General features: G+C 35.5%; 1 protein-coding gene and 1 pseudogene across 2 annotated transcripts in view; both read right to left on the reverse strand.

Moving 5' to 3' along the window:
- Window positions 1-2254: 2254 nt before the first annotated feature.
- NUP54 (nucleoporin 54) overlaps window positions 2255-20763 on the reverse strand; it is a 30954-nt gene continuing 12445 nt past the window's right edge. For both annotated transcript variants that reach the window (XM_054591754.1, XM_054591745.1), the window contains 4 exons: window positions 11251-11358; window positions 6683-6802; window positions 6299-6409; window positions 2255-3063 (listed from right to left, as the gene is read on the reverse strand). In XM_054591754.1, coding sequence (XP_054447729.1) covers window positions 2935-3063; window positions 6299-6409; window positions 6683-6802; window positions 11251-11358 — 468 coding nt within the window. In that variant the 3' untranslated portion in view covers window positions 2255-2934. The remainder of the gene's footprint in view (window positions 3064-6298; window positions 6410-6682; window positions 6803-11250; window positions 11359-20763) is intronic.
- On the reverse strand, window positions 3588-4329 carry LOC129085387 (ferritin heavy chain-like; annotated as a pseudogene).

The raw sequence follows: 20763 nt of genomic DNA on the forward strand, positions 1-20763 counted from the left end.
GTCAGTTGATAAAATGAGAACTGTGTATGTTATTCAGTTTACAAATTCAGAAAGTTCATCGTTATGTTACAGAGTCATTTTCACTTGTGTATTAATTTTATGACCGCAAAAAAACCTCTCTCTGACTTTAATAAAAGACTTTAAGATTATTAGATATTTCAGTAGAATGCCAATACTAAAATATCCAGTGTTAGTACTTAACATGAAATTAACTCCTGAATTACAATTTTTGGGAGGACTTATGTTTTAATTACAGTTTACAAGTACATTCAATATTATTCTGTATATCAGTTTCAGGTGTACAACTGTACAGCATAATGGTTAAACAATTGTATACTTGTGGTCTCTCATATTTCAAGTACCCCCGTGGCCCCTTGTAGTTAATAAATTATTGAATATATTCCTTATGCTGTAATTTACATCCCTATTCTGTACCTACCAACTAGTTCTTAATGCTTTCACCTTTTCCACCTACTCCCCCAGACCCCCTCTCCTCTGTTAGCCAGTAGCCTGTTCTCTGTGAGTCTGTTTCTATTTTGTTCAGATCCTACATATAAGTGAAATCACATGGTATGTCTTTCTCTTATTTCCCTTAGTATAATACTCTCTAGTTCCATCATGCTGTTGCAAAACTGAATTAGAATTTTCAAGATGGTCTACTTATCTTTAAAGGATGAGACTTTGACTTCAAATAGTTATCATCCCACAATATACAAACACTTTATATTCTTGAAAACACAAGTTTACCAATGTTTCACATACTTAACTCCTAACTTGAATCTCATGTTAATCCAGGAAGGTAGGCAGTACTCTGTATGTATGCTAAGGAAGCGAGGGAAAATGAGGTTATATAGTATAGTACATTTTCCCCAAGGTATTGTATTACGGTGGTTGAATAGAGACTGATATAAGCATGGGGTTTGGTAACTGACAGTTGCTTACACTTTGCTGATGCTTCAAAAAGGATTTAAGACCATTTTCAAAGCTACAGAAAAACTACATAAAATCTTAAGTATTAGGGGGTTTAGTGTGCTTTAATTCCACCATTTACTTCTCTTCATTTGAGTGGACTATCCACAAGAACCATTAGTTAGTTGAAGACTAAACATAGAACTTCTATAAATTGCTCTAGAGAATTCAACTTCATGCTGAGGCAAAAGTGGGTCTTGTCTCTTCTTCCTCACCCAAATTGAGAACTTGGTTCCTCACTTGCCTGCGACACATTAGTAGTACAGATCAGTCCTAACCAGCTACATGAACAAGGGCCACAGATCTGTGTTGCATATGCAGTTAAGTCACCAGTGGGATCAAAACTTAGGCCTATTGGGCTCTATCGAAGGGTATTTATCTTGTGAAATTAGGAAACTAACAATATCAGGACACAAAAAATGAAAGGTTAGAGGAGTGACCATGGTGTGTGATTTGTTCTTCATGGAATGTGTCTTGTTTTTGAATAACAATTCTTATCAGTTAGATGAACAACTCTTCCTACAGTAAGAGGGGGCACAGAGGGACAGATACCTTCCACAGGTGCCTGTGTGGCTGAGGAAGATGGAAGTGCCTACTTCTTTCTGGTCCAAAGAGAATTTCTCCCCCAGCATTGTTGGAATTGTAACAAGTAGCAAAGTATGGTGAAAGAGAGTAGTATACAGAGTAGTATAACAAGTTTGCATGCCATAAACTTAGCAAAAGTGGCCGCAGACTTCTAGCAGTTATCTTGGAAATAAAACAATCAGTTTTAAAGTCCCAGTCTCCTACACAACTGTTACCTAGTCTGTGGCTGGGCAGAAATTCTTCCAATGGGATCTCAGGGGACAGCCTCAGGGGACACACACTCCTTGCAACCCCCGTAATAAACACAGCAGCAAGATTCATGCCAAAGCATCATGCAGAAATGCAGAGTTAAAGGGACGAACAAGATGCAGCCCAGGTATGAAATTTGTAGTAAAAAAAAAATTGTGTAAAATTATGTTTGTGAAAGACTATTTCACATTACCATGTCTAATTCAGGTTTTCTGATGTTTTAGGTATTAATGGTATATTAGGAAATTCTCCATCCTAGACGATATCTGAGGTTTTATTTGCCAAGTCAAATAAACAGCACTGGTATATTTTCCTTAGGAGGGAAAAATCAGACTTTAAAACCAGGAAAGACTAAAATTTTAAATTGTGATAGACATGAATGGTCATTCTCCCAGAGCCAAATAAAGCACCAGACAGAATTATATAAAAGTAATTACACTCAAGAATTTATTTGTTTTCATCTTCAGAAATAAAAAGGTTTAAAAAACAAAAGTTGGCAAAAATGATAAAATGTAATTTTGTTATATCCTAATTGCTTAGGTGCATTCTGTAAATTCCAAATAAGTAAAATAATATAAAAATATAATTTTAAATCTTTATAGAATGAAAAGAAAACCACATTAATCATTAAATACTCTTGGATTTTCTTTACTCCTCCCACAAATGAATTCACAAATATAAAAACTGATGTACATTTATATTCTGAAGTACAAATCCCCAACAGCCAAGTAGTCATACATTTTATGTGCAAAGTAGATATTGCATATTTACTTGCTATGGAAAGCAGAGTACAGGCTCAATGGAGAATAATCATTAAACATTGATTATTTTTCAGAAAAATGCTGTTGTAAAAATGTAAAACATTTTTACATTACATTACATTGTTGGTAGTTATGTACTTCTCAAAGTAAGTAACAGCTTTTAGATATAAATCTTTCAAAGGCTGTCTTTGAAGAGCTGTGAAGTGACATTTAAAATCTGAAGAACAATAATTTGTCAGTAACCTTCTCAAACACCAAGCCAGGAGAGGATTTTCTTTCTTTTTTTCTCCATGTGGTCAGTTTCATTCTTAGGGAAGGCCTGATGTAGCAAGACACATTTCACAAACCTCTATCACAAGTTTGTGATCTGTCAACTAAAGACACCGCCTCTGATGTGGATAGTTTCATTCAATCCATGTTCTACTAATTTTATATCTTCTAGGTCATCTTTTATGATGCTAATCAAGTGGCTGAGGCCTTCTTGTTGTTGTTTCAAATGCTAGAAGGAATTAAAAAAATATTAATACATTATTAAACTGCAAGCTACTCACAGGAAAAAGGACTACTTTTTCACTATTTTTCTAGCAATACAGCACAGTAGATGCTCTAAATATAGTGGTCATGGACACTTATCTTTTGCTAATACTTTCTGTACAACCTACAATACATACTGTAAAAAGCAATAAAATCAAATAAACAATACATTCAACAGAAATTTTACAGAAGCAGATGTTTTTTAGATTGTTTCTTTCAACCTTTGATAACCAAAGGGTATATTAAAACAATGCAAGGTACTCAAATAAAGAAGGCTAGAAAAATAATCATTCTGAAAACTGAAAATTTTCATGTTGGAGTGCAAAGTATATGATGATGATGATAGTGGTGATAAATACAACTGCTAACATTTTGTGGCGGGGGTGGGGGGTGCCAAATTACTTTATTTGAAGAATGGTACAAATGAAGGACATGAGTGGATGATATTGTACAAGCTATAGAAAAGGGAAAGGTAACTCCAACAAGCACTCATTGCTTTGGTGACCAGGGAAGTCCCCTGTGGCTGTGGGAAGCCAGCCCGAGGCTTAGCTCTCTTCACTGTCTCCCAAGATGTGCTTGTCAGAGATCCTCTGCCACGCCGGATTCAGGGGCCCCCAACCTGTGCAACTTGGTTACAAGGTCATTACCCAATTCTGTGATGGATTTCACCTGCTCACTCAAGCAGTGAGTCTCAATGAAGTCATATAAATGAGGGTCATTTTTTTCAGTTGCTAGTTTGTGCAAGTCCAGTAGTGACTGATTCACATTTTTTCCAAGTGCAATGCACATTCTATTGCATTCAGCCCATTCTCCTAGTCATCACAGTCTGGTTTCTTGATAACCGGACGGAAGATTCAGCCACCTCGTTGGTTCTGCAGCTGCGGCTTCATCAGTTTCTCAGCACGTTCCCTCTCCTCATGAGATATGTGAAGAAAATATTTGGCAAAGTTCTTGAAAGCCACATCATCGTAGTCAAAGTAGTAAGACACGGACAGGCAGAGGTAGGAAGCGTAGAGCTCCAGGTTGATCTGGGGGTTGATGGCGGCCGATGGCGGCCTTTGAGTCCTGGTGGTAGTTCTGGTGCACCAATGAGGTGGATGTGGTCAACATGGCAGGCCGCTGAGGGTGGTGACTCTGCGGCACTGGAGCAGTGGCAGGGACCTCGGAGTGGTCTGAGGACGCTGTGAGGAGGTGGCAGGAGGATGGACCTAGCAGCTCACTGGGCTGGCGGGTTCAGTGCCGGGTTCCATTCAAGCACTGCGGGGCAGGAAACCATGGCAACTCCTGGCAAAGACTGTCCAATTGCTCACCTTTTTGAGTCCTCCTCAGGTGTTAAGGCAATCTGAGGAGCTTCATAGGTTTTAACTCATTTAAAATCCTTTTGAACATCCTTTTGGGAACCATTATTATTTCTTCTATACATATAAACTGAGGTGCAGGTAAATAACCCACTCAAGGACATGAACTAGGTGATTAGCCAAGATTCGATCCCAAAACAATGTACTGCTTTCAATAATTTTAGGTAGGTATTTATATTATTCCCCATTTTATTGCAGTTATACACCCTTTAATATACAAGGGTCGCTTTTTTAATTACAGAATTTTTTATTACAAAATCATAGGCATGTAATTCTGTAACATAACAATATCACACTCAAGCACACCATATGGCATTTTAAGTGAAATGTTCTAATCAATTACGCCCATATTATTACCCTGCCAAGCACTCAAGCAGACGTTACTTCTGCTGGATCCTGTAGTTCTTTATTCCAGTATGCTGGAAACTTTCTCAGTTATTTTTATTGCAAGTATTTACAATGGAATATATAATTGAGTGTATGTATAGTTTCCAAGAACCTAGGAGCCAAACTAGATTCTTAGAAACCTACGGAATTTTAACTGCATAAAATGGAAATATCCATTCTAAAGCACATAATCAAATCAGAATTGTTGATGACATTTAAAAGCATCTAAAATCCCCAGGGCCATGCTAATAGTCTTACCAATATATTCCATGGAGTTTACTGTCTTAAATCTCTTCTTTAGACACAGTTAATGGTCGGGCAGCTTTCATTAAACCAATCTGTATTTACACTAAGGAAAATAAGCTAGAGCAGTACTTCTCAAGTTGTTCACACAATGTGAACCTTAGACAAACAGCTGGAGGTTGTTGACCACCCCAACCGTTACCCAGGACCCCTGAAAGCTGAGGGGATCAATAACTCTACATATTTAAAATTTATATGTGGCATACAGGTTGGGAAGATATGATATAAAGCAGTTACTTCTTAAACTTTAATGCGCATACAAATCACTCCATGATCTTGATAAAATTAAGTCGTTCTGGGGCGAGGACAGATTCTGCTTTTCTAATGCCCTTCCAGGTGCTGCTGCCACCTATACGTACAGTAACAGGGTCTGGGGAAAACTCTGGTGCCTGTTACCTCTTCATTTTTTGGGGAAATAGCGGAAAGAATGACTTACTTATTTTATTACAGTAAAATTTTAACCATTTTACACATACAGTTCAGTAGCACTTACATTCATGGTATGAAACAATCACTACCATTTACCTCTACTTTTTCATTTTTCCAAACTAAAATTCCGTACCTATAAAACACTAAGTCCCCCAACCACGATTCTACTCTCGAGGAATTAAACTATTCTAGGTACCTCACAGAAGCAGAAACAAAAAATAGTTGTCCTTTTAAACTGGCAATTTCACTTAGTATAATGTCTTCAAGGTTCATTCATGTTATAGTGTGGCAGAATGGACTTTCTTTAAAAGGCTGACTATTCCACCTGATTTATATACCATATTTTATTTACCTATTCATCCATCTACGGACACTTTGATTGCTTCCACATTCTGGCTATAGAGAATGCTGCTGCTACGACTATGGGTGTGTAAATATTTTGAGTTCCTGGTTTTGATTTAGGTATATACCCAGAAGCAGAATTGTTGGATCACATTGCAATTCCTTATTTAATTTTTTAAGGAACTCTTTTCCACAATGGCTGCATCATTTTATACTTCCTCCAGCAGTGTACAAGTGTTCCATTTTCTTCATATCCTCATCAACTTATTATTTTCTGGGACTTTCTTTCTTTTTCTTTTTTTTTTTAAATAATAGCAATCCCAATGGATTGTGAAGTGGTGAATTCATCTTTTTAAAAAGTACCTCTAGGGCAACACCTACCTGCTTGATTTCTCGTAACAGATCTGCATCTATGTAGTATCTTTCTTCAGATTTGACTGCTCCAAAATGATTTTGCATCCTGATTTGGGACATTAGTTCATTTAGTCGGCCCTAAAAATAAGACCAAGTCAAATTACAACTGCTAACACAGCCACTTCTAAAAGAGAATGACTTCTTTTACAAGGATGGTTACTACTTTATTAAAGGTGTCTAATTCACATCATGATTAAGAGTCTACTTTAGAAAGAAAGTTTTTATTAAAGAGAACAGATACTTAAAAAAAAAACAACAGTGTACAAAATTCCTCTTTTTGGAGACCAAGTAATATTTTTCTGTAGATTCACCTGAAACAAATTCTACCTTCATGATCATTTAAGTGCTTACCTTAAACTGTGTAGGTGCATTTAGTTCACACTGAATTGTATCTAGTTGAACTCGCAACTGCTCTTCATCAGCTTGAATGGCATACCCACTCTTCCTCTGAATTTCCTGTTTGATTAGGACCTATACAAAGAATATCCACCAATACCAATGGAATCATCTCTTTTCAGTTATGCAAGTAATTTTATTACAATCAGTTGTTGAAAGAAATCAAATGAATGATACACTAATAATACAGTGTAAATCTTAGTTAAAATTGAATTATGTTCGTCTATTTTTATTAGGCAAGTTGTATTAGTACACTGATGTTTTCGTGGCCATAATTTTTCATTAGCCAATAGTCTCTTCAATTCCCCTATTGAGAGGTGTATATTTTGTTTCTAGTTTTGACAATACCAGCAATGTTGTAATACAAACATTTTTGTGTACATGAGGTCTGTCCAGAAAAAGTCCAGCCGTTGTTAATAAAACAAGAACAGTTTGCATGACATGGATGTAACCTGGCAGCCAAGGAGAGTGGACTAGAATGCGCATGTGTGAATAGTGATGACTTTACTGTACTGGTCAGTGGGAGCAGTAGATGCTACTGAGTGAGCATGTGTACAGTGGGCTGTCGCATTCAAATTGATCAAGTACAGCAACAAATTTGCATCAAATTTTGCATTAAGCTTGAACATTCCTCTGCAGAAACTACTCATATCATTCAGAAGGCTGTGACTATGGGCTACTGGTGATTGGCAGCTTCTTCATGACAATGTGCCCAAACATGCATCACAACTCATGCAGTGTTTTGGTGAAACATCAAATCATCCAGGTGACTCAGCCCCCCTAACAGCTCAGAGTTGGCGCCCTGCGACTTCGGACTTTTCCCAAAACTAAAATCACCTTTGAAAAGGAAGAGATTTCAGACTCCTGATGAGATTCAGGAAGATATGCTGGGGCAGCAAATGGCGATTGGGAGAGCAGTGTGAAGTCCGAAGGTGCCTACTTTGAAGGGGACTGAGGCATCACTGTCTTATGTACAGTGTTTCTGGTATCTTGTATCTTCTTCAAGAAATGTCTCTCTTTGTTTATATTACATGGCTGGATACCTTCTGGGCAGAACTCATGTATCTTTATTTACTGATATAGACCTCAAGAATGAGACTGCTGGGTTTAAAAATATATGTTTTCAGTCTAATAGAAGCTGCTAGATTGCTTTCCCAAAAGACCCTAAAAATTTAAATTCACAAGCCACATGAGTACGCTTTTCCCCACACTCCTGCCAGCAATCAGTTGTAGTGGTGAAGTTTTTCCCAACCTGATGAATGTAAAGGGAGCTCACATTTTTTCTTTAATCTGCATTTCCATATTATGAACTGCCTTTACATTATTCTTTGCCTATATTTCAATAGTTATTTTTGTTAAATTATAGGATGTCTTTGTATAATATGAATATTTACACTACAGCTAAAATCTGTGCTGTTTCCAAATTAAAAAAATTTTTTTTTCTGAAATCTATCACTTAATTATTGACATATGGCTTCTTTCTGGTATCTTTTGCTATACAAAATTTTCTAACTCTTATATAGCCAACTCTGTTTTATCCTTTCTGGCGTCCTGACCAAAAGTCTCTCCAATTCCTAGCCTCATAAATTTCTTAAAGTCTTTAATCCACCTTATTTTTGCATAGTGGTATGATACAGTGGTCCAATTTTATTTTTTTCCAGATGGACAGCCAGCTACTCCATTATTTATTAAATAAACCCCCTGTGCCCTGGCTGATGGGGCTCAGTGGATTCAGCCTTGGCCTGTGAACGGAAGGGTCACCAATTCGATTCTCAGTCAGGGCACCAGCCTGGGTTATGGGCCAGATTCCTGGTTGGGGGCATGCGGGTGGCAGCTGGTCGATGTTTCTCTCCCCTTTTCTCCCTTCCCCATCTCTAAAGTAAATAAAAATCTTAATAAATGAATAAATAAATCCACTAAACTCCCACTTGTGTCACATTTTATATGTCTTTCTATTGGTAGACATTAATTCAGATGTTGTATTTTCCTCATGAAATTTATTCCTAAGTATTTTATAGTTTTTTTCATAATTGTGAAGAGTATTTTCCTGTTTCCATTCATATTATTTAAAAAAACACTGATTTTATACATTTATCGTATATGCCCATTTTACCACATTCTATCATTTATTCTAGATATACTATGTCATCAGCAAACAGATTAATTTGGTATTTTTTTCAATTTTATATTAGTTAATTATTCTAGTTAATTAGTTAATGAAAACCTCTAAGAAAACACTAATAATACTGAGTATCAGTGTTTAGTTTCTGAGTGCGATTTAATGCTTTGCTTCTTAGAATATTTACTGCTCACTTTTGATAAGTGTTCTATATTTTTCCTTTGATGTTTTGATATAAATTATACTGATAGATTTCCTGTTACAGAACCAATCCCAAATTCCTGAAATAACCCTTACAGTACATTCCTTTAGAATTTGATAAATAGCTGCATTCTTTTTGCTTATATTTCATTTAGAACCTCTGAGTTTCTGTTTAGTCAGATTTATTGAGGTATAATCCACATACAACATAATTCACTTTTTAAATGTACAGTTCTGTGAATTTTGACAGCATGTTACCATCACCACAACCAAAATACAGACAGCGATTTCCATCACCCCAGAAAGTTCCCTTCCACCCTTACAGTCACTACTCTACCCTCACTTCCTGCCCTTAGCAACTGCTGATCTCTTAGCAATCTCTAGTTTTGCCTTTAGCACAATGTAATTATGAATGGAATCATACCATTGTGGCCTTTAAGTCTGGCTTCTTTCACTTAGCATAATTTACATCTGTATTAGAACTATCTGTTTATAGGTTTTTGTTATGGAGCACTAAAAACAAGAGATGTAACATGGTGCAGTTGGTTTGGAAAACATGTTGGAAATCCTTCAAAAAGTTAAAGGGAGAGGTACCCTATGATCACTTCCAATCATAGGTTTACACACCCAAGAGAAATGAAAGCTTATGTCCATGCAAACGCTTGTACACAAGTTGTTAAGAGTAACATTATTTATAATAGTCATAAAGTAAAAACAACCAAAATGTTCATCAATTGATGAACCTATAAATAAAATGTGGTATAATCCACACAATGAAATATAATTTCTCAATAAAGAAAGGAACAAAGCCCTGTTGTAACACAGACGAACCTTGAAAACACGCTATGTAAAAGAAACCAATCACAATCTCTCCGCCACACACACATTATATGATTCCATTTACATGAAGTGTTCTGAACAGACAAATCCACTGAGACAATGGGCTGGTGGGTATGTGGGGAGGTTGGGCTTGGAACGGGGAGTATCTGCTAATGAGTATGGGGTTTGTTTTTAGGGTCATGAAAATATTCTAAAATTGTGGCAATGGTTATGCACGACTGTGAATATACTAACCACCACTGAACTGCATACTTTTAAATGGGTACATTGTATAGTATGTAAATTATATCTCAATAAAACTGTTTAAGAAAATAGAGAAACTGTCTACTTTTCCTTTTGTCTGTAGTAATTAAAATAACTTTGGAATTAGCTCTTTAGGGGCTAGACTAAAATCAGGAATGAAAACTATCAGGCCCTGGTGTATTTTCCCAATTAATAACTTGCTCAATTGCTTCTATGGTATTTGTCTATTTAAGATTTTAACTTCACGGCAGATTAATTTTGACAATTTCAGTTTTGCTGAAACTCATCTGTTTCCTCTAATGTCCAAATTTGTTGCCCTGAATTTTACGCAATATTATTGTTCTGTATAGCTATGATGTTTTCTTTCTCACTAATTGTTCTTTCCTTCTTCAGATTCACGAGAAGTTTTTACTCCTTCTCCAGACTCATGAAATGTTTAGCCATTTTAATGGTCTTTTCAAATAACCTTTCAATTTATTCTTTCTACTATGATTAAATTTTTTTTCACTCACTCTACATATTTATTTCTCACTAGTTTCTTTTGGCTTAAGATGAGTACTAAGTTCCTTATTTTTTGTATTTGTATTTTAAAAATGAAGACTTTTTTAAGGCTATAAATTTTCCTCTGGGTACAGCTTTTGCTATATCCCATTGATTCTGGTATTTGTTTCTGTTTTCACAAAAGTTCATAATTTGTTTTTGTTGGTATTCATTCTTTTATTTCCTCTGGTTAATTTGGGAGTTCTATTGTTTCGGTCCATCTATGAATGGTTACACTCCCTTTTCTAGCACACAAAGTAAAAAAATGTATTTTTTTAATTTTTATGAAAACCAGGTATTAAGGCTCTGATGCATGCTTTCCTTATATCAAAGATGATTTATTTCTTTACTGCCTCCCCTGCCATCTCAGTAAGATGTAAATTTTAGAATATTTTTAACTTTCTTCACCTAATCCTGTGAAACTGCTCCTCAAACTTCCAGGTTTTACTGAGAAAGTTTACTACTTTCAGTTTTGGGCTATTACCTTTTAGTCTGTTTTTTCTGTTGCAAAAAATCCATATTTAGCACTTCTATCACTTACATAGTCTTACAACTGTTGAAAAATTACCCAGGTTACTACCTGTAAGGTTCTGTGGGAAAGGTCCATGAGTTTCCTCTTGTATTGTGCAATTTTGGCCATAGTTGTAGTTTGATTCTTCTGTAATTCACCAATATCTTCAGATATAATCTGTTTAAAAAAATTTTTTTAAGGTAAATCAAGTATAGATATCACAACTATCAGGTTCACCTATATACAAAGTCTAATTTCTAAGATAAGCCTGAGGTTCATCTCTCAAAATATAAACTCTTCCTCTTTAAATGTGTCTTTCTATTTTTCCCCCTTTGAACACCTGAAACTTATAATGTACCACTTACCCTGGCCAGTGAGGCTCGGTTGGATGTAGTCCGTAAACCAAAAGGTCAGGGGTTCAATTCCCAGTCAGGACACATGCCTGGGTTGCAGGTCTGGTCCCTGGTCAGGGGGAGAGGCAACCAATCTATTTCTCTCTTGCATCAATGTTTCTCTCCCTTTCTCTCTTCCTCCCTTCCTCTCTCTCTCTCAAATCAATAAGCATGTCCTTAGGTGAGGTTTAAAAATAATAAAATTTAAAAAATAAAATAATAAGTACCATTCAAAAATTTCTTTAGAGTGCCAGGAAATTTACTGATAAGGTAAAGTATATAAAAAAACAAAACATATACTTCAGAAATAATTAAGGAATCTAAAGTAGTATTATGAAAGAGGGCCAACAACCAGGCCATGAATGCAGAAAGTTAAGATCTATAAAATTATATAACCAAATAAATGTTTATGCCTCCGTTTATCTGATTTTCTATTTGCTTGGTTGAAATTCCAGAGCTTTGCCTGATGAGGTAATATAACCTTATGAACTGAGTTAAAATCCCATCTCATTAAAGCTCCCTAATCAGAATTAATCCCATAATTGTTTCTATCAAAATTAATCACTCTATGGCATTGGCTTATATTGAGACATTAAAAGAAGATTTAGTAGATTACGCAAGATCTATTTTAGCATGTTCACCTGCATGTCACCTTTTAATGAAACTTTCCAATGTCAGGCCATGCTGAAGGGATAAAATTAAGTGGTCATGTTTTGTATTATGTAACCTACACACCCTTGCCATCCCAGTTTGAAAAGTTGGGAAGGCTTCTGACGCAAGAATATAGTATACTTCTATACCAGCAATAGCTAAGAAGAAATAGAAACGTTACCATTCACATTATTTATTGACAAACACCAAAACAATCTAGGAATTAACCCAAGAAAGAATGCATGGGATTTTTAAAGAGAATGTTTTAAAACTGTTTCAAAGGATGTAAAAGACCTCAATGAGTAAAGAAACGTAAGAGTATTCGGTTGGCCAAAAAGTCCACATGGTTTTTCTGTAAAATAAAAAGACATTTTTCATTTTCTCCAGTTAACTTATGATTTGGATATTCTGAGTTATGTCGGCTATCTCCTTCATGGTATAATGTTAATGGTTCTCAGTTAAAGTCTCAGTTTGATCTCTATCAAGTTCAACTGGTCTACCCAACTGTCAAGCATTGTCCAGCAAGAAATCTCCAGCACGAAACTTCACAAACCACTTTTGACACGTCTGATCAGTCACAGCACTTTCTCCATACACTGCATAAATCTTTTTTTGAGTTTCAGTTGTGTTTTTACCTTTCTTGAAATAACAAAGCATAATATGCCAAGAATGTTATTTTCTTCCATCTTCAATATTAAAATGGCTACACAAAAATTCACCAATTTTTCTAAGTATTTTTCAAATGCATGCTGAAATGACAGCTGTCAAAATACAATCTAACAAAATTGTTTCGAATGAAGTTAAAGACAACTAAACACTACTAGACTCATGGAAAAAACAAAATGAACTTTTTGGCCAACCCAATAGTAAATCATTCCATCATGATTCCATCATGAACACGTTAAGTCAATTTTCTACAAACTATACATTTAAGGTAATTCCAACTAAACCTCTAACATTTTTTAAACTGACTCTAAAATTTATATAATATCCACAAAGAGCTTAAGAAGCTCTGCAAGGACTGAAAACTCACTCTACCAGATATTAAGATATACTACAAAGCCATGAGAGTAAAACAAAAAAAAAAAAATGAAACTGATTTAGGAACAGACTACATCATATATGTGTGTGTGTACATATATATATATGGAAAACTCATTTGATGATTATTTTGATAAATCACTGGGGGAAAGTACCAATTTTTTTGTAGATGACACTGGAAAAATTGGCCCACTATTTAGAGAAAAATAAAGTTGGGTTTGTACCACTTACTACAATATATATAAAGCTGAATTCCATGAAAAAAATGCAAATGTGAAGGGCTAAACTCTATATTAGAAAGAAATGTAGGAGGCTTTTAGAGCCTGGGGTGAAGAATGATTTCTTAAGCAAATTCCCAAAAAGAAAACACAAGGCAAAAAACGAGCAGAAATCATTAATTAAAATTAAGGTTTTCTATTCAACTAAGGACACCAAAGACAGACAGATGAGATAGTAGAAGATATCTGCAATGTTATAAACAGACAAAGAATTCAAATCTGTAGTAAATGATGAACAGAAATAAATAAAAACAATGTACAAAGCCCAGTAAAAGAACTGGCAAAAGATACGGAGTATTTCAATTCTGGACAAGATGAACTAAGTACCTGCCACTCTCCCACTGAATATAGCTCTAAAATTTGAACAGAATGTCTGAGCAACTATTTGAGGAGTCTGAAAAATAAACAGTGGCAGACAGGTAAGGGAAGAAGGCCCGAATCTGAAGTAGCACTGAACTGATGATGAGCCCAAAACCAGGGAGTGAGCAGCGCCAAGAAAAGCCTACTAGTTTTGGTATAAGGAGATACATTATACTATCTAGAGAAGGATTTCTGAACTTTAGCAGTACAGGCACAGGCGTACCTCAGCGATGCTGCAGCTTCCATTCCAGACCCACACAAGAAGTCACACAAATTTTTTAAATCTCAGGGCATAAAAAGTCACGTTTACACTATACTATAGGCTATTAAATGTGCAATAGCATTATGTCTAAAACATGTATGTGCCTTAATTTAAAAACACTTCATTACTAAAATATGCTAAATCATCATTTGACCCTTCAATGAGCTGTAATCTTTTTGCTGGTGGAGGGTCTTGCCTCGATGTTGACGGCTGCTTGACTGGTCAGGGTGGTAGTTGCTGAAGGCTGGTACAGCTGTGGCAATTTCTTAAAATGAGACAACAATGAAGTTTGCTACACTGATTGACTCTTCCTTTCCTTAGCAATTTCTTTGAGTATATGATGCTGTTTGATAGCATTTTACCCATAGAACTTCAAAACTGGAGTCAATGGTCTCAAACCCTGTTGCTGCTTTATTAACTAAGTGTATGTAATATTCTACGTCCTTTGTTGTCATTCCATCAATCTTCAAAGCATCTTCATCTGAAGTAGATTTCATCTCAAGGAACTGAGTTTTTGTTTTTTTGATTTTACTCATCCATAAGAAGCAGTTCTTCCTATTCACCCAAAAGTTTTATCACAAGATTGCAGGAATTTAGTTACATTTTCAGGCTCCACTTTTAGTTCAAGTTCTCTTGTTTCTACCACATCTGCAGTTACTTCTTCCACTTAAGTCTTGAACCTTTCAGTCAGCCACGAGGGATGGAATCATCTACTTAAAAACTCCTATTAAAGTTGGTATTTTGACTTCTTCCCATTAATTTCAAATGCTATTAAGACATCTAGAATGGTGAATCCTTTCTAGAAAGTTTTCAATTGACTGCCTAGAGGAATCACTATCCATGGCAACTAGAGCCTTATGAATTGTATTTCATAACTAACAGTAGACTTGAAAGTCAAAAATAACTCCTTGATCCATGGGCTATAGAATGGACATTGTGTTAGCAAGAATGAAAATGTGCATCTTGTATACCTCCATCAGAGTTCTTGGGTGACCAAGTACACTGTCAATGAACAGTAATACTTTTAAAGGAATCCATTTTTTTCTTGAACAATAGATATCTGCAGTGCTTAAAATATTCAGCTAACCACACACTGTAAACAGATATGGGATTATCCAAGCTTTGTTTTGTTCTACGTACAGAGCACAGGCAGTGTAGATTTAGCCTAATTCCTTAAGGGCCCTAGAATTTTTAGAATGGTACAAGAACATTGGTTTCAACTTAATGTCACCAGCTGCATTAGTCCCCGACGAGAGAATCAGACTGTCATTTGAAGCTTTGAAGCCAGTCACTGACTTCTCTCTAGCTATACAAGTCCTAGATAGCATCTTCTTCCAATATTAGGCTGTTTTGTCTACATTGAAAATCTGTTGCTTAGATTTCTTCCTTCCTTCCTTCATCAATTATCTTAGCTAGATCTTTTGGGTAAGCTGCTGCTTCACCTTGCATTTTCACGTTATGGACACAGCTTCTTTCCTTACACCACTGCTAGCTTTTAACTTTTCTTCTGCAGCATCTTCACCTGTCTCAGCCTCAGAGAAGTGAAGAGAGGTCTTGATGGCCTTGCTGTGGATGAGGTGTAAAGAAATGTTGTAGTTGGTTTGTCTTCTATCCAGACTGCTAAAATTTTCTTTATATCATCAATGAGACTGTTTCATTTTCCTATCATTTGTGTATTCGCTGGAGTAGTACTTTTAACTTCCTTCAAGAATTTTTCCTTTGTAGTCACAACTTGGCTCACTGTTTGGAGCAAGGGAACTAGTGTTCAGCTTATCTCAGCTTTCAACGTGCATTTTTTACTAAGCTTAATCATTTCTAGATTTTGATTTAAAGTGAGAGACTACAACCTTTCTTTCACTTTTATATAAGGACTAATTTCAATATTGTTGTGCCTCAGGGACTAGAGAAGCCCAAGGAGAGCGAGAGAGACAGGGGAAATGGCTGGTCAGTGGAGTAGTCAGAACACACACAAAATTTATTGATAAAAGTCCATCATCTTACATGGGCATCATTTGTGGAGCCCTGAAACTATTTATAATAGTAATATCAAAGATCACTGATGGCGGATCACCAAAACAAATATAATAATGAAAAAGTGTGAAAATTACAAGAACTACCAAAATGTGATACACAGCCACAAAGTGAGCAAATGCTATTGGAAAATGGTGGCAATAGACTTGCTCGAATATAAGTTGCCAGAAACCTTCAAATTGTAAAACCAAAAAACTAAAACCAAAAAACTAAAAACAAAAACAGCAACCTCTGCAGGGCATAATAAAGCAAAGAGCAATAAAATGAGGTACACTTGTATAATTTGGGCCAGATAATTCTTTGTTGCAGAGGCACTGTCCTGCACATTAGGATGTTTATCAGCATCCTCGCCTCTCTCTGCTAGACACCTGTAGCACTTCCCCAGCTGTAACAACCAAACAAGTCTCCAGACATTGTCAAACGTGCCCTAGGGCACTGACTACCACACCACCAAGATCTACTGCTCTAGAGCAACCATTTAAAAAAAAAAGATAGTTCAAATATCAATAAATTAAAAATGGAATGCTAAAAAATGCGTGAATAACAAGAATGTAGAAAAGAGGAAAACAGAGGAATAAAAAAGAGGAAACAAAAAACATAATAAAATGGTAGACCTAAGTCCCAACTTTATGCTATTTACAAAAATTCATTTCAAATATACTCATATAGTCATACACTGCATAATGATGTTTTGGTCAATGACCAAATGTATATACAAGAGCGGCCCCATTAGATTATAATGGAGCTGAACAATTTCTATTGCCTAGTGACATCACAGTTGTCATAAGGTCATACGCATACATTACACATGTGTTTGTGGTGATGCTGGTATAAACAATACTACTGCACTACCAGTAATAAACGTATAACACAATTATGTGCAGTAGATAATACTTGATAATAAAAGGCTATGTTACTGGTTTATGTACTACATTACTTTTTATTGCTATTTTAGAGTGTACTCTTTCAACTTATAGAAAGCTTGCTGTAAAACAGTATGCTGTTCCAGGACAAACCAGATGTTAGGCCACAAAACAAGTCTTAGTAAATTTAAGAAGACTGAAATGATGTTGAGCATTGTCTTTGACCACAATAGTATGAAACCAGAAATCAATTACAAGAAAAAAACTGAAAAACACATCAATACGTGGAGGCTAAATAACATATTACTAAACAATAAAGGGGTTAACAATGACATTAAGGAAGAAATCAAAAGATATTGTGAAACAAACAAAAATGAGAAAACAACAACCCAAAAAATCTATGGGACACAGAGAAAGCAGTCCTAAGAGGAAAATTCATAGCAATAGAGGCCTACTTCAAGAAATAAGAAAAATCTCAAATAAACAATCTCACCATAAAAGTAAAGGAACTAGAAAAAGAATAACAAACAAATCATAATGTGAGTAAAAGGAAGGAAATACTAAATATCAGAGTAGAAATAAAGAGTCTAAAAAAAATAAAAAAGATCAATGAAAAGATAAATGAGATTGATAAACCTTTAACCAGACTCATCAAGGAAAAAGACAGAGGACCCAAATAAATAAAATCAGAAATGAAAAAGAAGTAACAACTGACACCACAGAAATACAAAAAAAAAAAAAAGAGAGAAAATATTACAATTATACACCAATAAATTGGACAACAGAAGCAATGAATAAATTCCTAGAAACATTCCATCTTCTAAGACTGAATCAAGATGATAAAGAAAATCTGAACAGACCAATTACAACCAACGAAATCAAAGCAGTAATCAAAAAACTCCCAGCAAACAAAAGTCCTGGATCAAATGGCTTCAGAAGTGAATTTTACCAAACATTAAAAGAACACCTATCATTCTCAAACTGTTCTAAAAAAATTCAAAAGACTCCCAAGCTTCTAGCAAGTGTGACAAGAACTGAGCAAGTGCCAAGTGCTGAAATATTTTTTTCTCGTCAAAATGAGACAAGTACACTCTTTGACAAGTTCTGAAGCTAACAAGTACCGAGGTATGACTGTTTTAGCAAACCAGATCCATCAATATATTGAAAAGATCCTACACCATGATCAAGTGGGATTTATTGCGAGGATGCAAGGTTGTACAGTATCTGCAAATCAATTGACATGCTATACTACATACACAAAATGAAGACTAAAAATCGTATGATCATTTCAACAGGTATAGGAAAAGTGGCAAAATCCAGCACCCATTTATGATAAAAACTCTCAGCAAAGTGGGAACAGAGGGAACATCTCTCAATATAATAAAGGCCATATATAACAAACTCACAGCTTACATCATGTTCAATGGGGAAAAACTAGAAGCATTTCCCTTAAGATCAGGAACATGACAGGGATGTCCACTTTCACCTCTCTTATTCAACATAGTGCTAGAGGTCCTAGCCACAGCAATCAGACAAGAAGAAGAAATAAAAGGCATCCAAATTGGAAAGGAAGAATAAAACTGTCTTTATTTGCAGATGACATGATACTGTACAGAGAGAATCCCAAAAATTCTACCAAGAATCTACTAGAACTGGTAAATGAATTCAGCAAAGTAGTAGGATACAAAATATCTAGAAATCAGTTGCATTTTTATATGCCTATAATGAACTAACAGAAAGGGAAATTAAGAAAACAATCCCATTCATAACTGCTTCAAAAAGAATAAAATACCTAGGGAGAAACCTAACCAAGGATATAAGAGACCTATACTCAGAAAATTATAAGACACTGAAAGAAAATGAAAGACACAAATAAATTGAAGCACATAACTTGTTCATGGATAGGAAGAATTAACATCATCAAAATATCCATACTACCCAAAGCAATCTATAGATTCAGTGAAATTGCTATCAAGATTCCAATGACATTTTTCATAGAACTAGAACATTTCAAAAATTTATATGGAATCACAAAAGGCTCTGCGTAGCAACAGCAATCTTGAGAAAGAACAACAAAGTTGGACGAATCATGCTACCTAATATCAAACTATACTACTATAAGGTCACAGTAATAAAAAAAAAAGCCTGATACTGGCATAAAAACGGACACTTAGGTCAATGGAATGAATAGAGAGCCCAGAAATAAACCCACACCTTTACAGTCATTAATATTCGACAGAGGAAGCAAGCACATACAATGGGCTAAAGGTAGTTTATTCAATAAATGGTGTCAGGAAAATTGGACATATATGTGCAGAAATATGAAACTAGACCACCTTCTTACACTATACACAAGAATAATTCAAAATGGATCAAAGACTTAAATGTTAGACCTGAAACCACAAAAATCCTAGAAGACAACACAGGCAGGAAAATCTTGGACATTGCTCATAGCAATTTTTTATTGGATATATCTCCCCAGGCAAGGGAAACAAAAGAAAAAAATAAACAAATGAGACTACATCAAACTAAAAAGTTCTCCACAGCAAAAGAAACCACCAACAAAAAGACAACCCATTGAACAGGAGAACATATTCACCAATGATACATCTGATAAGGGGTTAATTTTACTCATATTACTCAACATCAAAAAGCACACAAATTAAAAAATGGGCAGAGGACCTCAATAGACACTTCTCCAAAAAGAACATACAGATGGCCAAAAGATACATGAAAAGATGTTCCACACCACTAATCATCAGAGAAGTGCAAATTAAAAAAACGAGATATCATCTCACACCTGTTAGGATGGCCATCATCAACAAATCAGCAAACAAGCGCTGGTGAGGATGTGGAGAAAAGGGAACACTTGTGTACCAGTGGTGGGAATGCAGACTGGTGCTGCCACTGTGGAAAACAGTACAGAGATTCCTCAAAAAATTAAAAATGGAACTGCTTTATGACCTAGTGATTCCACTTCTGGGTATATATCTGAAGAAACTGAGAACACAAATTAGAAAGAGTATATGCATCCCCAAGTTCACTGCAGTGCTATTTACAATAGCTAAGAAATGGAAGCAACTCAAGTGCCCATTAATAGACGAATGGATAAAAAAGCAGTGGTATGTACATATAATGGAGTATGACTCACCCATAATAAAGAATAAAATCACCATTTGTGACAGCATGGATAGACCTAGAAGGTATTTTGCTAAGTGGAACAAGTGAGACAGAGAAAGACAAATACCATATGATTCACGTATATGTGCAATCTAAAGAGCAAATAAATGAACAAAAAAGAAAAAGAGGAAGAAAAAAAAGAAAACTCATAGAGATCAGACTGATGGTTGCTAGAGAATAGGGGGTTTGGGGACTAGGTGAAAAAGGTGAAGGAATTCACAAGTAGAAAATCTGTAGCCACAAAACTGTCACAGGGATGTAAAGTACAGCATAGGGAATATAGTCATTAATATTGTAATAAGTATGTATGGCGCAAGGTGGGCACTTGAAATATTGGGAGAACCACTTTCTAAAGCATATGACTGTCTAATCACTGTGCGGTACACCTGAAACTAATACAAAATAATACTGAATGTAAACTGTAATTGGAAAAACACAACAGTATGCTGCATTACACTAGAAGCAGCCTCACGTCTCATGTTTACCACATCTCCTGGTCACATCATTTTCTCCTGCACTTGATT

This window comes from Pteronotus mesoamericanus, unplaced genomic scaffold (genome assembly GCF_021234165.1).
Source record: "Pteronotus mesoamericanus isolate MK-2021 breed Mesoamerican mustached bat unplaced genomic scaffold, CSHL_Meso_final contig_130, whole genome shotgun sequence".
In the NCBI taxonomy this organism is placed as follows: Eukaryota; Metazoa; Chordata; class Mammalia; order Chiroptera; family Mormoopidae; genus Pteronotus; species Pteronotus mesoamericanus.